The 15,471-nt window shown below is 40.6% G+C and overlaps 2 protein-coding genes and 1 long non-coding RNA gene across 3 annotated transcripts in view; all 3 read right to left on the bottom strand.

The window, feature by feature from the left end:
* LOC141344586 (structural maintenance of chromosomes protein 6-like) overlaps positions 1 to 15,471 on the bottom strand; it is a 115,374-nt gene that overhangs the window by 74,973 nt on the left and 24,930 nt on the right. The gene's annotated exons all lie outside the window — the stretch shown is intronic.
* Positions 308 to 15,173, bottom strand: LOC141343758 (structural maintenance of chromosomes protein 6-like). Its single transcript, XM_073848393.1, has 8 exons — positions 15,042 to 15,173; positions 14,734 to 14,851; positions 12,607 to 12,703; positions 12,383 to 12,519; positions 4,034 to 4,095; positions 3,863 to 3,943; positions 3,684 to 3,779; positions 308 to 433 (listed from the first exon to the last, which is right to left on the bottom strand). Exons 1-8 carry the CDS (start codon positions 15,171 to 15,173, stop codon positions 308 to 310), a joined length of 849 nt encoding a protein of 282 aa, XP_073704494.1.
* On the bottom strand, positions 5,553 to 8,022 carry LOC141344173 (uncharacterized). The gene is made up of 2 exons (XR_012356808.1): positions 7,459 to 8,022; positions 5,553 to 5,759 (listed from the first exon to the last, which is right to left on the bottom strand). It is a non-coding gene; the product is annotated as an uncharacterized lncRNA (long non-coding RNA).

The following is a 15,471-nucleotide window of genomic DNA, read 5'->3' as shown; positions in this document are numbered from 1 at the left end:
TAATTCTGAAATAGTTTAAGGGATAGTTCACCCCCCCAAAAAACAATGTCATTAATTACTCAATTACCCTCATGTTGTTCCAAACCCCTAAGACATTTCAGGTCTCCAATTTCATCAAAAGTATCATACTTTGTGTTTTGAAGATGAATGAAGGTCTTACAGATTTGGAACGACATGAGAATGACTAATTAATGACACAATTGTTATTTTTGGGTGAACAATCCCTTTAACCTTAACAAAACCACTACAATTACAATATAAAACATCTACTGTATAAAATCTAATTAGGAAATTCTGGAATTGTTTATTAATTTTGAGTCATGCAGTAAGAGCTCATGTTGTGTTGGCAGTGATTCCCAACCAAAGCCCAGGCCATCTGATTCTTCAGCTCATCCAACTTCTGCTGCATTTCATTTAGTGAAGCCCAGGGTTTCTGCAGATTTGAAGAAGGGAAATTTAAGTCTTTTTAAAGGAACACTCCACTTTTTTTTTTGGAAATAGGCTCATTCTCCAACTCCCCCGAGTTAATAAGTTGAGGTTTAACGTTTTGAAATCCATTCAGCCGTTCTCCTGTTCTGGCGATATCACTTTTAGCATAGCTTAGCATAGATCATTGAATCCTATTAGACCAATAGCATCACGTTCAAAAATGACCAACGAGTTTCGATATTTGTCCTATTTAAAACTTGACTCTTCTGTAGTTATATTGTGTACTAAAACCGGTGGAAATGCAAAGCTGCGAGTTTCTAGGCTGATAAGATTAGGAACTACACTTCCATTCCGGCGTAATAGTCAAGGAAGTTTGCTGCGGTAATATGGCCGAAGCAGGCGGAGTATTATCAGAAATTAGTTCCCAGCTAGTTTAGCATTTGCACATGTGCTGCGTGGTATTACTTCTCCTGCTTCAGCCATATTACGGCAGCAAACTTCCTATTACGGCATAATGGGAGTGTAGTTCCTAATCTTATCAGCCTAGAAACTCGCAGCTTTGCATTTCCACCGGTTTTAGTACACGATATAACTACAGAAGAATCAAGTTTTAAATAGGACAAATATCGAAACTCGTTGGTCATTTTTGAACGTGATGCTATTGGTCTAATAGGATTCAATGATCTATGCTAAGCTATGCTAAAAGTGATATCGCCAGAACAGGAGAACGGCTGAATGGATTTCAAAACGGTAAAACTCAACTTATTAACTCGGGGGGAGTTGGAGAATGAGCCTATTTCCAAAAAAAAGTGGAGTGTTCCTTTAAGACCTTTTTAATACCACCTTATATGGAATTTAAGACCTAAACCTGTAAATGTAAATACACATTACATATACTGTATATATAACATTTAAAGGAGAAGTCTGGTGTGATATTGACCTAAAGTATAATGAATCATGATACTGAGTGTGAACTTACCTTTAATGTAAAAAGAAAACATTTCATCGCTGTCATGAATGATATTTATAGCTACAATATACAGTGAACTTTTCATATCAGGAGACAATATTCCACACAAAATATCCCCACAAAAATACCACATCACCAATATTTTAATAGTGTAACTATCATTATTGTTATATCAGCTTTTACATAAATGTTTTTTTTTAATCTTTATAAAGACCTTGTCAGAGTTTCGAAGAGAGGACTCAAATGCAGAATGTTAGTTATGGTAATTTATAGAACAGACGTCAAAGACAAGAGATGGGGAGGAAGGGGGGTGAACACAGTCCAAACAATAGGCAGGGAAAACAATTGAAGACAGGCTGACGGTGAGGGTGACAACTGAGTCCGGGCTACAATCCCGTAGTGAGCAGAACTGGCAAGAAGCTGGAAGTTAGCAGCTGGGCCAGACAGGAACCTGAGTGGAAGTGACTCCACAGTAGAGACCTCACAGGTAATGCTCACATCTAGCACAGACCAGGAGCACCGTCAGCAGGACAGGACAGGACAGGACAAAAGACAAACAACTTGACAGAATAAACTGAATATATAATAGCAGACAAGCAGTAAACTAGATGGTTGGACAGAGCTAGAATACACAACGAACTGGCAAAGACAAGAGGGAAGGTGCACGCTTATAAAGAGGATAGGAAACATGAGGAACAGCTGGGGACACTCATACAAACGAGGACCAAATGAGAGGGACAGGTGAAGACACTCAGACAAATGAGGGCTAAAAAAGGGGGCGTGGAAACGGGAAACAAGGAGGTGGGACAAGAGGAGCACATGGCAGACAACAACAAAGACAAAGCCATGTGATTATGGCTTTGTGCCATGTGATTATGGCTTTCTTCGTGTATTATCATATCAATACCGACCGTCACATATTGCGTTTCGTTATTCTTTTGCACGCTATTTAAAACACGCAGCGAATTCGTTCAACTGCATTTCCTTTCCCTGCTTTCTCTTCATCTCTCTGTCACTCACGCGTCCCTCACACACACACACACACACACACACACACACACACACACACTGGTTTACAGGTTTTATGGGGACATTCCATAGGCGTAATGGTTTTTATACTGTACAAATCGTACTTTCTATTGCCCTACACCTACCCTACACCTAAACCTAGCCCTCACAGGAGATTGTGCAAACTTTTACTTCCTCAAAAAACCTCATGGGGACCTGAGAAATGTCCCCACAAGGTCAAAATTTACTAGTATTCCTATCCTTGTGGGGACATTTGGTCCCCACAACGTGATGAATACCAGGTACACACACACACACACACACACACACACACACACACACACACACACACACTCACGCGCGCACACACGCACGCACACAGCCCCTCCCCTCCGTGTTGGTATGTCGTGAACACTTTTAACACACAATCACAGATTAAAAAGTGCTATAAAATATTTTATGTTCTGAATACAATAGTTTCAGTGTGTTGATGTTACTGTAAGTCCCGACCCTTAGCAAACGCGATTGCGCCTTCTTTAGAAAGTTAACTAGTCGCAAGTTTGCGGTAAAATGTAGGCTAGCCTAGTTGGGTTGTCGAGGTCAAAACACTATATGTAGCAGCTGTGAATCAAATAGACGTATTATAAATTATGTTGTTTCTTTACTCTTACACTGAATGTTTGCTGCTTCAATCCAGATGAGTATTGAAAAGTATTTTCCGCAACGTGTTGAAGATGAGGACCATCCTGAACCGGAGGTATCAGTCTGAAACAGAGCTTAGTCCGACCAGTGTAATTAGTTATGTTATGTCTAATCGTTCTTTTCAACGAAAAGCGGGTTAGTCTGAAGCACGAAACTTTTAATTTCCCACTCCGTGGTAATAACCTGCGTCGTGACTGTAATACGTGTTTTGTCTGTATTTTTTTACCATCGTCCTCTCGCGTGACTGGAAAACCAAAATGCTGCCAGACGTCGGACTTATAAGAAGACGGGCCATCAATTTCAACCAATGGGATTAGACTGTCTTCATATCGTAAATGTATCGTCATCACTCTACGATACATATCGTAACATTTTTGCATCGCGAAATATCATACTACGAAATATCGTTACACCCCTACTAGTGTCAGTGAGTGAAAGAGAACTATGCTGCAATCTTAAAAAGCAACTAGTTTAGTGATCCAATCAGATATTTTTCCAAAGCTGCTCCACCTAATACGTAAATTCAGTTTAATTACATAAACCAACATGTAAATGTGATTATTTCAGAACTCACCTCCCTGTGTTCCTCCACTGTGTTCTGAGTCATGGTCGTCATGGTGTAACTGTAATCTTCTTTAATCTGATCAAGCTGAGTGGCCTTCAGGAAAAACTACAGAAAAAAAAGCAAATGTTAAATTTGTATATTTATTTGTCATAGGAGAAACAAATGCACAAATACACACAAAGATTTACTTTATATTTGTCGCCCCCTCCTGTGGAGTGGAGGAAGTGTTTACTCATGTCCTGGGTTAGGATAAAGACCGGATTGTCCACCTGAGGATTAAAAAAACCAAGCAGATAAATCAAAACAGATCATTTAAATAGTTTTGTTATCAAACATTTTGATAGCATCTTTAGCCATACCTGAATATTAAAGTGATCCAAAATGCAGATCAGCTCCTCCTTTTTCGATGACACCAAGTGACCTGGGAGACAGGCAAATTAATTACTGGGCACGAAACTATTGAGTTTGGTATGACTGGTACTTGAAATCCAATCTAAAACAAAACCAGTGGATCACCACACATGCCACATACACTACCAGTCAAAAGTGTAGACACACTTTCCCATCAAAGAGAATGATGTGCAAAGAAAATGGGTCTGACCAAGGACTGAATAGGCAGCGACATTTCGGAGTAACGCGGACATGGAGAGCGACACGACGCCATGCCCATCTCGGGATTTGGTCGTGTAACCAGCACTGAAGTGGTCTCATATGGCTGCGGCTGCCATATGCCCCAGGAGCCTCTGAAAGATTTTGAGAGCCTGAATAACTTCAAGCAGTTCAGCAATGACTGCGCATGCTCGTTAGTGAGTAGCGCTGTCATATTGACCAAATCCAGCTCCATCCCATAAAAAGAGATGCTCTGCACAGGGAAGAGCTTGCTCTTCTCTCGGTTGATCGGAAACTCCAGATGGCTGAGGTGCTGGAGCACCATGTCCCTGCTGCCTGGTGGTCTCATGCCGGGGCAAGATGTGCTTGATAGCCTCCGTCTGTCTCTGTACTGCTGAGAACTGCTGGGCAAAGTCCCCGACAGTGTCGCTGAAGAGGCGTACTTTGTCGACATCTGCGTCAGGTTCAGCCAGAGATGGTGCTCTTGGACATCACCTGACCAAGGGATCGCGGCGTGAACTTCGTCGCCTGGAGGGCTAAGTCGGTCACTACACGCAACTCCTGCTTCAGACCTTGGTCAGAACTACCCTTGTGCAGTTCTTTTAATGCCTTGGACTGATGGACTTGCAGGATAGCCATGGCGTGCAAGGCGGTGGTGGCCTGGCCCGCAGGGTTGTAAGCCTTGGAAGCGAGAGACGGGAGATGTGGATGATGAGGAGCTCTGGAGAGCTCCTAATGCACCAGATACGTGAGGCAGCGATCGTATCCATCAAGAGAAGTGAGCAGGTGGCGGCAGCAACAGCAGATTCCATTTCTTTATAGATCTCTTTGAATTGCTGAAGAGACAAGGCTCCGAAGCAAAAATTCTGAATGAGTGGATGCACGCCGGCATCTTATATGCCCGTATGTACATGGGGAATGGCTGTGCATGCAAATTCCACTCACCGATGTTCATTGGCCTTTTCTCTTTAGCTAACTTCAGAGGTGATAGGGCACAACTGTTCTTCATATAAAGTGATCATGTCTTCATAAAATGGTTCTGCTCACCAAGCCTGTATTTATTTGATCCAAAGTACAGCAAAAACAGTAAAATTTTATAGGAAGACTCCACTTTTTTGGAAATAGGCTCATTCTCCATAAGATTAGGACCCACATTCCCATTCCTGTGTAATAGTCAAGGAAGTTTGCTGCCGTAATATGGATGCAGAACTCGCAGTAATATCACGTAGCACCTAAAATTAGTTCTACCAGAGAGACTCTGAGGCGATAGAAATTTGAACATTTATTTGAATGAATGAATAAGACAGAAGGGTTAATGGTTTCTTTTGGCGTGGGCTCCATCCTTAATCCGTGACTGAGGTAGACTGCATTTCCTGCCTGAAGATGAAGGCAGGGGAGAGCCTTCCCCCACGTGGTATGGATGGTAGCCAACCTGGTGGTGGTGGGGAGGATGGAGGGGAACTTCGGGTACGACACCTAGGGGCAGCAGGATGGAAGAGTAAGTTTTGGTCTTTTATTCAAGGCGTCAAGCTGCTATTGGTTGTCGAGATAATCATGAATTAGAGTCATCCTGGTAGAACTTTACGCTAAAGCTTTCATTTCTACCAGAGAGACTCTGAGGCGATAGAAATTTGAACATTTATTTGAATGAATGAATAAGACAGAAGGGTTAATGGTTTCTTTTGGCGTGGGCTCCATCCTTAATCCGTGACTGAGGTAGACTGCATTTCCTGCCTGAAGATGAAGGCAGGGGAGAGCCTTCCCCCAAAGAAAAAGAGCCCGAAGTACGAGTGATAATGGAAAGGTTAAGATTGCGTGAAAGGGGAAGCCTTGTAATTTAAATTAAGAAGCCACGGTTGGCTTCTAATAATAGCCACGATAGGCTATGCAGGGATGTCTTTAAGGGGAGGAAGGCAATCTGCGACGGGTTAAAAGCCACGATTGGCTTATTTTAAAGATCTGATTCATTAAACAATATTGATAATAATTAGTATTGATATAGTTCTTCTTAGTAAAAGTAAAATGGGCACGATTGACTTTGCTAGCTGAAGCCACGATAGGCTCTCACGGTTAAGCCACGACTGGCCGTTCGAGCAAGTTCCGAACTTTTAAAGCCACGACTGGCCGTATAGCCTCGATTGACTTGATGTGAGGGACCACGTTAGGTCTTGGGAAAATAAGCGAGCCACGATAGGCAATGAGTGTAAGCCGGGACGGGCGTCGAGCCTCGGTATTGAAGGTTTATCGTGGATAATAAAATAATCCAAAGGCATATTGTAGAGTGTGTTATTGATAATAAGAGCTAATAACTAAGACGATGGTAAAAGCCACGACTGACCTTCGGTTAATGCCACGACTGGCCGTTTAAGCCGCGCAGGCTTGAGTTAGGACCATGCTAGGTCGAATAAATTAGTAAAGATAAACATAAAGGAGCGGACGGCTTCGAGCCGTTATTGCCACTGGCGTTATATTGGAGGCATATCGTGCATAATATAATAATCCAATGACATATAGTAAGAGTGAGTATATAAGAGCTAATAATAAAAGCCACGACTGACTTTCGGTGAATAACGAAGCCACGACTGGCTTTCGGTGATTAGCGCCCAATATTGATGCCACGACTGGCCGTATAGCCTCGATTGGCTTGATGTGAGGGACCACGTTAGGTCTTGGGAAAATAAGCGAGCCACGATAGGCAATGAGTGTAAGCCGGGACGGGCGTCGAGCCTCGGTATTGAAGGTTTATCGTGCATAATATAATAATCCAATGACATATTGTAAGAGTGAGTTATTGATAATAAAGCTAATAATAATGAAGACGATGGTAATAGCCACGACTGACTTTCGGTAAATGCCACGACTGGCCGTTTAAGCCGCGCAGGCTTGAGGAAGGACCATGCTAGGTCGAATAAATTAGTAAAGATAAACATAAAGGAGCGAACGGCTTCGAGTCGTTATTGCCGCTGACGTTAGGTTGCTGATTATAGTGTAGGCTTAGTCTATGAGATTACGAACGTTAGTATGATAAAGAAAATGCAAAGACGTCATATTAGTTGTAGGCTATAACGACGACGATAAGTAAAAGCATGATTGACTTTTGGTAACTTTAACCACCATAAGTAACATGAACAATTCGACGTAAAACCACCACCAGTAGCTAGCGAATTCAACGTACCTTGATGATGTGAGAGACTGCTGTGCATTCAGGACCTTATGAAATTCTGATCTGATATACGTTTCGTATGCCGAAGAAGACCATCTTCCGAGCTGTTTGATGGTAGACTCTGGAACCCCTCGTTCAGCTGTCGTAGTGGCAGCGCCGATGCGGAAAGGGTGGCTAGTATAAATATCGGGTGAAGGACCGGCGGCTGTCGAGGTGGTTGACGAATGAATTCTAAACCACCGTTTAGTAATGGGTAACCCACTTAAGAGAAAGAAAAGAGGTGACATACCAGAAGTGCGCAGCCGTATTTTGAGAAAGTTGAGCATAGAAGCGAAAGGGCATAGAGAGTAGCCAAATTTATTTTGAAATTGAAATTGTGACACCAGACCCGGGGAATCTGATTTTGAGAGTTTAATCAACAGTGAAAAGTTATTAGGTGAAAAGTGTAAGTCTTGAAATAAATCTTTTGTTGGATCGAAACGATTACTATCGGAAGTAAACTCACCAATGCGCGAGAAACCAAAGAATGCAGTTTAAAACGTAGCTTCGAGCAGAGCGTTGGAATAGTTGTCAAGTAAGCCGTTACAAAGTTTTGAGAGGTCTGAAGTATGCGGAGTGAGATAGGCTGACGTTTAGCTTTGAACACGGATTTTGACATACCCTGGAGAAGTAATCAAATAAAAGGGGACAAAAATAAGCTGGGGCAATTAGGGATATTATACCTTGCGTGGAATAGAACACCAGCCGGAATTTCACATATAGTTGAAATATTAAGTTGGCATGATTAAAAACAGTACGCGAGGAAAGCACACACGGTCGAAATTAAAATGGGAAGTAACGGAATTTGATAGGTGAAGCAAAACATGATGAACCGGGACCAAGCCGAGTTGTATGCTTTGAGAGTTGACAGTGCTACGCCTTTGCGATGTACGATTTGGCAGAATTTAAAAGGTTGTTAAAATCCAAAGGCCTGTTTAATTCAAGAGAATTTGTTGCAGCGTGGGCACGGCGTCGGATCCTTGTTGGCCGCTGGGTAAAGTCGTCGGAATACCTGCAAACGAGAGCGAGAGAGAGCGTCAGCTTAGGCATTAAAACGACCTGGAATGTGTTCGGCTTTGATGATAAAATTGTGCGTCATGGATTGCCAAGTTAGACGTCTTAAAATAGACATGATAGCCGGGCAATGCTAACGACCTTTGTTAATGATGTGGACAGTGGCTTCGTTGTCGCAAAACAAGGTAGTACGTTTCCGTAACCGGGCTGAGCCCCAGAGAACGCTAGCAACCGCGATAGGGTAGATTTCATAGAGAGCGGACGAGGTGGATTTTGAATGAAATAGACAAATCGTGAGGCCAATTTTTCTGCGAACCACTGCCCTTGGAAGAATCCCCAAAAATCAATAGAAGTGGTTGCTTCGGTATATAGTTCGGAGCGTTGGATGATTCGGAAACGTCGTTATAGAAGGAAATGCCATTCCAGTTGTTTAGAAGAGACCAAAACCTAAGGTCTGAAAAACAACCGTCATCTAGGAGAAGCGAGTCGCTTAAATTTGCAACTGAATGAGCCAAATGCAGCATGCGAGATATGAAAGAACGACCTTGTTGAATGATTCGCATTGCGAGTTGAGACTTCCGAGAAGAGAAAGCAAGTCACGTTTGGAAGTTAAGCGAGACATGAGGAACGATTCCATAACAGACCTGATTCGGACAAATTTTTTGGTGTGGAAGAGAAGCTTGCATCTTAATAGTATCCAGATTTATGCGAGAAATTCGAGACGTATGACGGGACCGATTGTTTTTTCTTCTGACGAAGGAACACCTAAGTCGCAAAATACTTGTTTAGAGTATCGAGCACGAAGCTTCAGAAGGAGGAAGGTCGATTAGCAGAAAATCATCAAGCAAATGTAACGCGAAAGGCAGCTTGCAAATATTTGAAATAAGAACAAACAGATTCATTAAAGTTATTGCACAGAGGTATACCATTGAATTCATAATTGGACGGCCTTATATGGCGAGCGCGGGGTTTGCGGGATCAGCACCATGGAGAGCGCCCGGAGCACGGCAAGCGTGAACTTTTTAGGGCAGAGAGAGAAGCGGAGTGGCCATGGGAGCTACAAACAGCTCGAGTCAGAGTTTTTTGGCCTCCGAAAAGGCGAATAAGCAGGTCAGAGTCAACCAACGAAGGCAACAGGAGAAGCAGCTTTTGCTGAAAAAGACTTGTGAGACTCGTAAAATAAGGTCCCGCCATATCTTAGATTAAAGTCTGCCATCATGGCTAGATAAAGTTCTAATTCCTCTCTGCGATTGGGGAAAACTAAAAGCAATGACGAATTCGGTAAAAGGCAGGTTTCGTTGTAGCCTGGGATCTGAAGTTAAGTAGGACTGCCACGTCGCCACAGTCAATCGTCTGCCTGTCAATCACGGGTCGTGGTAACAGCAGTGCGGCAGGTTAATGTCTTTACCTGAGATGATGTCATATCTTATTTTGGGAGACACTGAAGCAGCAGCGGGTGGAACGAATGGTCTACCGAAAACCTGGGCCTTCAGAGCCGTTGAGAGATTGAACGCTGCAGGAGGAAATGACGTAGCGGCGTTTTGTAGCGGAGTCTGAACTGGAGATGTTGCGAAAGTCGACGTGGCAGGAAAAGTGGAGAGTGCAGCAGAGGAAATTGAATCGATGACTGAAGGGGAGACTGAGACGGAGGCGGAAGACGTCGCGGGAATATATGGTTCGGGTGCGCGCGAAGCGAAGGCTGACTGGAAGAAGCCCAGACTAGTTTCGAAACATTTGACGGTTTCGGTGAGCTGGAGAAAAGCGGATGATGAAGCCGGAAGGCTACCCAGCGTGTAGGAAGCAAGGAGGATGAGGTCATCGTGGGTCAAGTCGTTGCTGACGAGGATGCCGGAATCCAGTAAGGTGGCCGCGATATTCTCGGGAGGCCACTGGACCCGGGGAGATTCCTTAGAATGCGCATACTCCGGTGCAGGGAGGCGGGCGAAAGAGGAACGGAGTCTTCGTCAGAGATTGCAAGATCAACGAGCGGTTTTTGAAACATCTTGAGCTGCTAGAGGAATCGACCAGACGGAACTTCGGGTACGACACCTAGGGGCAGCAGGATGGAAGAGTAAGTTTTGGTCTTTTATTCAAGGCGTCAAGCTGCTATTGGTTGTCGAGATAATCATGAATTAGAGTCATCCTGGTAGAACTTTACGCTAAAGCTTTCATTTCCCAGCCAGGTAACTGCCAATATGACTGGCTTTTTCAAGTTGTGCCTGAACTTCGGGCGCTGTGTGATATTACTGCGCCTTATGCGTCCATATTACGGCAGCAAACTTCCTTGACTATTAAACCGGAATGTGAGTGTAGTTCCTAATCTTATCAGCCTAGAAAATCTCTCTGATCTATGCTAAGCTATGCTAAAAGTGATATCGCCAGAACAGGAGAACGGCTGAATGGATTTTAAAATGGTAAAACTCAACTTATTAACTCGGAGGGAGTTGGAGAATGAGCCTATTTCCAAAAAAGTGGAGTGTTCCTTTAAATGTTTGTACTATTTGAAATAACTGTTTTCTATTTGAATTTATTTTAAAATGTAATTTATTCCTGTGATTTCAAAGCTAAGTCACACGGTCCTTCAGAAATAATTATAATATTTTGATTTGCTGCTCAAAAAACATTTATTATTATTATTATTGTTATGTTGTCCGGTTTCTTTGATGAATAGAAAGTTCAGAAGAACAGTATTTATTTTTATATTTAATTTTTTATTACATTATTAATGTCTTTATCATTACTTTTTGATCAATTTAAAGAATCCTTGCTAAATAAATGTATTAATTTCTATAATTTCTTTGCCCCCCCCCCAAAAACAAAACTTCAAGACTCCAAGCTTTTGAATGGTATAATGTATAATGTTACAAAAGCTTTTTATTTCAGATAAATGCTGATCTTTGGATCTTTCTAGTCATCAAATAATCCTGAAAAAATTTACTCAATTGTTTTAAATATTGATAATAATAATAATAAATTATTGACACTAAAGACTGGAGTGATGATGCAAAAAATTTAGCTTTGATCACAGGAACAAATTACATTTAAAAATATATTCTAATTGAAAACAGCTATTTTAAAGTCCCCCTGAAATCAAAATTAAAGTTTTTTGGCTTTTAGTATGAATATATTAGCCTTAAGATTATCTATAAGCTAGTGTGCTTCAAAGCAATGACAAAATTCGCTTTTACAAGATATGGGCATTCAAAACTTACAGTCTCGTCACTTCCGCCAATATGAATCAAGGATTTTGATGATATCACCGTGCACTTCAGTTTCTCATCAAACGTTCTGTCCAATCAAATGCTCTCTAGAGTCCGTAGTGTCCCGCCCCCTACACAGAGACGCGGAGCAGATCATATGCGCTCATATGCGCGGTCGGACTCGGCATGTATTAAACTACACAGCCTCAGCATGATTATTATCACTATTTCGTTTTAGCAAGAGTTTCATATTGAATCTGTGGGGTAATTTATTAGTCTGGGGCTGTTATAAGCTTACAAATGCGGCTTTAACGAGCTCAACGGCTCTGGCCCGAGCAGATATAAATGGAACGCTATTGGCTATTCAAAATAAGTGGGCGGGGCTTAGCGATATGTTTTTGTTTCAGTTAAAAGAACGTCACCACATAGAAGAACGCTGCGTGTTTCAAGGCACTTCAGTGGACCTTTAAAGAGTAAAACTATTTCAAAATTTTACTGTTTTTGCTGTACTTTGGATTAAATAAAAGCAGGCTTGGTGGGCAGAAGGTACTTTAAAAAACATTAAAAATCTAAAAAACTTTTGACTGGTAGTCTTTGTCTTTAACTCGCAGCCCTAGTATAAACAACCAAAGGAAGCAAGTACCTAAAGGTAAAGTGTATGTATTCTGTATTTGTAAGTATACCTGTTTTACTTCTTAGTTTATAAGTCCGTAATCCCTCGCTGGAGATATGAAGATCTACGGTGATGGACTGGCCAAATACTTCCTGCTTATATGCATCATCACCCCTGTTTCTCAGAGTGATGGACACATCTGCAGAACTGAATAATCCAGACACAAAAACAGTGTGAGAGACTATAAAACAGACTGTGAACACATGCAGAGAAAACTGAATAGGTGTGTTATACCTCTCTCCTTCCTTAACAAATCCTTTGAGTGAGGAGCCAGTCAACGCTTTACCACCCAGGGCTACAATCAGAGCTGTCAGCACGGCACTTTTTCCACCTAACACACAAATACACATGAAACAAACAAATAAAAAAACATTAAAAGTTTGGCAGCATTGACATCAAGCAATGACAACTGTCACAACTGTCTATTGATATGTTGTTTTCATTTTTTGATCCAAAGTACAGCATAAGCAGTAATGTTGTGAAATATTTTACTATTTAAAATACATGTTTTCTATTTGAAATTTTTTAAATGTAATTTATTCAGTCTTCAGAGTCACATAATTCTTCAGAAATAATTATATGTTGATTTGCTGTTCAAAAAACATTTTTTATTATTATTATCAATATTTAAAACAGCTGTGTTTTTAGGCTTATTTGATGAATAGAAAGATCCAAAGATCAGCATTTATCTGAAATAAAAAGCTTTTGTAACATTATACACTATACCATTCAAAATGTTTTTTTGGGAAATAAATAAATACTTTTATTTAGCAATAATGCTTTAATTTTATCAAAAGTGATGATGATAAAGACATTTATAATGTTAGTTCTATTTCAGATAAATGCTGTTCTTTTGAACTTTCTATTCATCAAGAAACCTGAAAAAAAAAATCTACTCAGCTGTTTTCAACATAAAAATAATAATACGTTTTTTGAGCAGCAAATCAGACCATTTGAATGATTTCTGAAGGGTCATGTGACTGGAGTAATGATGCTAAAAAATCAGCTTTGAATTTTAGAATTTTTTGAAAAAAAAATCATTTCTATGTAATCTACCTTTTAAATTACAGAAAGCCATAGTACTTAATTTAAAATCCTAAAAAAAAATATCATATTTTGTGGATTATTATGATGTTTTAATGAGCTGTTTGGACTGTCTCGTTCTGACGGCACCCATTCACCACAGAGCATCCATTGGTAATGCTTAATTTCTGTAAATCTGTTCTGATGAACAACCAACCTATCTACAACTTTTTTGGGTGGTTAGTTGGTTGGCTGTATTTAAAATGTATTGTCATTTCAGCTTCACTGGGTATTACATGGAAGATACAGATATTCAACAACATTATGTAATAAATAAAATATCATACATATAACAATCTTTGACAAAAAACAAAGATTCAACTTGTGACCTCTTATAACTAATGCAAGAAATATTTCTGTGTACCCCATTGGACTGTCTATGTTGGTTTTGCCCATTGTCACGCCCCCAAATTGCACACACTTCACAAACTATGTCTTAACATGCTTTTTTAAACACATGAATATTAGTGGACTCTCCCACTTTATTTGCAAGACAGTTCCAAATTTTTGGAGCACAGAAGCGCCAGATCACTTGAGATTTACTGTGTAATATGTTAAAAGTCCAGCACTAGAGGAACGTAACATTAGATTAGAAATATATATTGACAAACAGTCAGAAATGTAAGAAGGTGTCAGGTTATGCAATGCTTTATAAACTAATATAAGAATCTGAAAAACAATCTTTGGTGCACTGATAACCAATGTAATTCCATTAAAACTGGTGTAATAGGTTTCCAGACTTCCGGTTCATTAGCTGCTGTAGAAAAATAACGAGGATAATAACAAAGTGCAGTAAATGTAAAACTGTTTGCACTACAAACCACTGTGTTCAAAAATAATATGGTAAGAGACACCAGTTTGCAATATCAAGCAGCAAAACAAACTGTACAACTAAACATTGCTGGAAGCAAATGACATTGGAAACCAGAGCCATTATATAAATGGCCACACCCACTCTTACTGGAAAAATAAGATGGATAAAAAATTTATTGCAAATATGGCTCGGGTTAAATGTTTTGCTGTGGGATAAGCCAAGTGACATTCCGTTTCACAAACCACTGTCAGGTAAAACCACAGGTGAGAAAAAGTCTAAATTTCAGAATAACATGCATGATTTACTATCAACGTCAAAAGAGCTGACTGAACTGACTGAGCTGAACTGAATTCATTTTATGAGGGAACAGATTCAAATTCAAACCAGCAGTCTTGCTTTCGAATATGTTTACGCAACAGAAAGACCTGTCTTTTTTAATCACATCACAATCAGTAAGGACTTACTTCCATTGTTTCCTACGACAAAGTTGACATTTGGACCAAACGCAATGGGACCAAGCAACGAGTGACACATGAAGTTCTTCAGAGAGATACTCTCTATGATGCCCACCTCACCTGTGACCTGAAAACACACATACATAGATGTGTAAGGGTACATCATATGCAAAAGCTGATGCTGAATGTGGATATTTTTAATAGTGCAGAGTTCAACCACTGGCACAGGTTCTTATTAGGGCAATTAACTACACACAAAGTATTTTACAGCCAAAACTAGTAGTCAAGGCATCTGCACAGTGCTGAGTAAGTCTTACACTCTGTGATGTGCTCATGAGATCTCCTGAACTGAAGTAGCCCGTTTCATCCTCTTCAGAGGGCTCGGGTTGAGATAACCAGCATCTCTTATCAGGTGTGAGCCCTGAATTACTGCTCTTCCTCTTCGACATCTCCTACACATATCAAACAATAAACATACAGTCATTACACTGACAGCACCATATCTCATTAGATAAAAGTGGCCACTTAAAGTCACGACACATCTTGTCTTACAAACTAGTTCTGAGTGTAACAAATGTAGGGTGGTATCTCTTTACCTTGCAATTCTTACTTCATATCTTGCAGTTCGGAGAAAAAAAAAAAACATAATTGTGGAGATGGAAAAAAGGTTGCAGTTTCCTATTTCATTTTTTTACTCCATGGCAGGTATGCATAATATTCATACAGTAGCTCTGATTATAGCACAGC

This window comes from Garra rufa, chromosome 10, assembly GCF_049309525.1.
Source record: "Garra rufa chromosome 10, GarRuf1.0, whole genome shotgun sequence".
Taxonomy (NCBI): Eukaryota; Metazoa; Chordata; class Actinopteri; order Cypriniformes; family Cyprinidae; genus Garra; species Garra rufa.
This window is presented reverse-complemented; position numbering and strand designations above follow the sequence as displayed.

What these genes read in the sequence shown, in the direction of transcription:
- LOC141343758 (XM_073848393.1), bottom strand. Translation starts at nt 15,173, where the DNA reads ATGTCGAAGAGGAAGAGCAGTAATTCAGGGCTCACACCTGATAAGAGA. An exon ending in TTTGTTAAGGAAGGAGAGAG is followed by an intron (nt 12,520 to 12,606) that starts GTATAACACACC and finishes TGGATTATTCAG; the next exon opens with TTCTGCAGATGTGTCCATCA. An exon ending in CAGTGGAGGAACACAGGGAG is followed by an intron (nt 434 to 3,683) that starts GTGAGTTCTGAA and finishes TCAAATCTGCAG; the next exon opens with AAACCCTGGGCTTCACTAAA.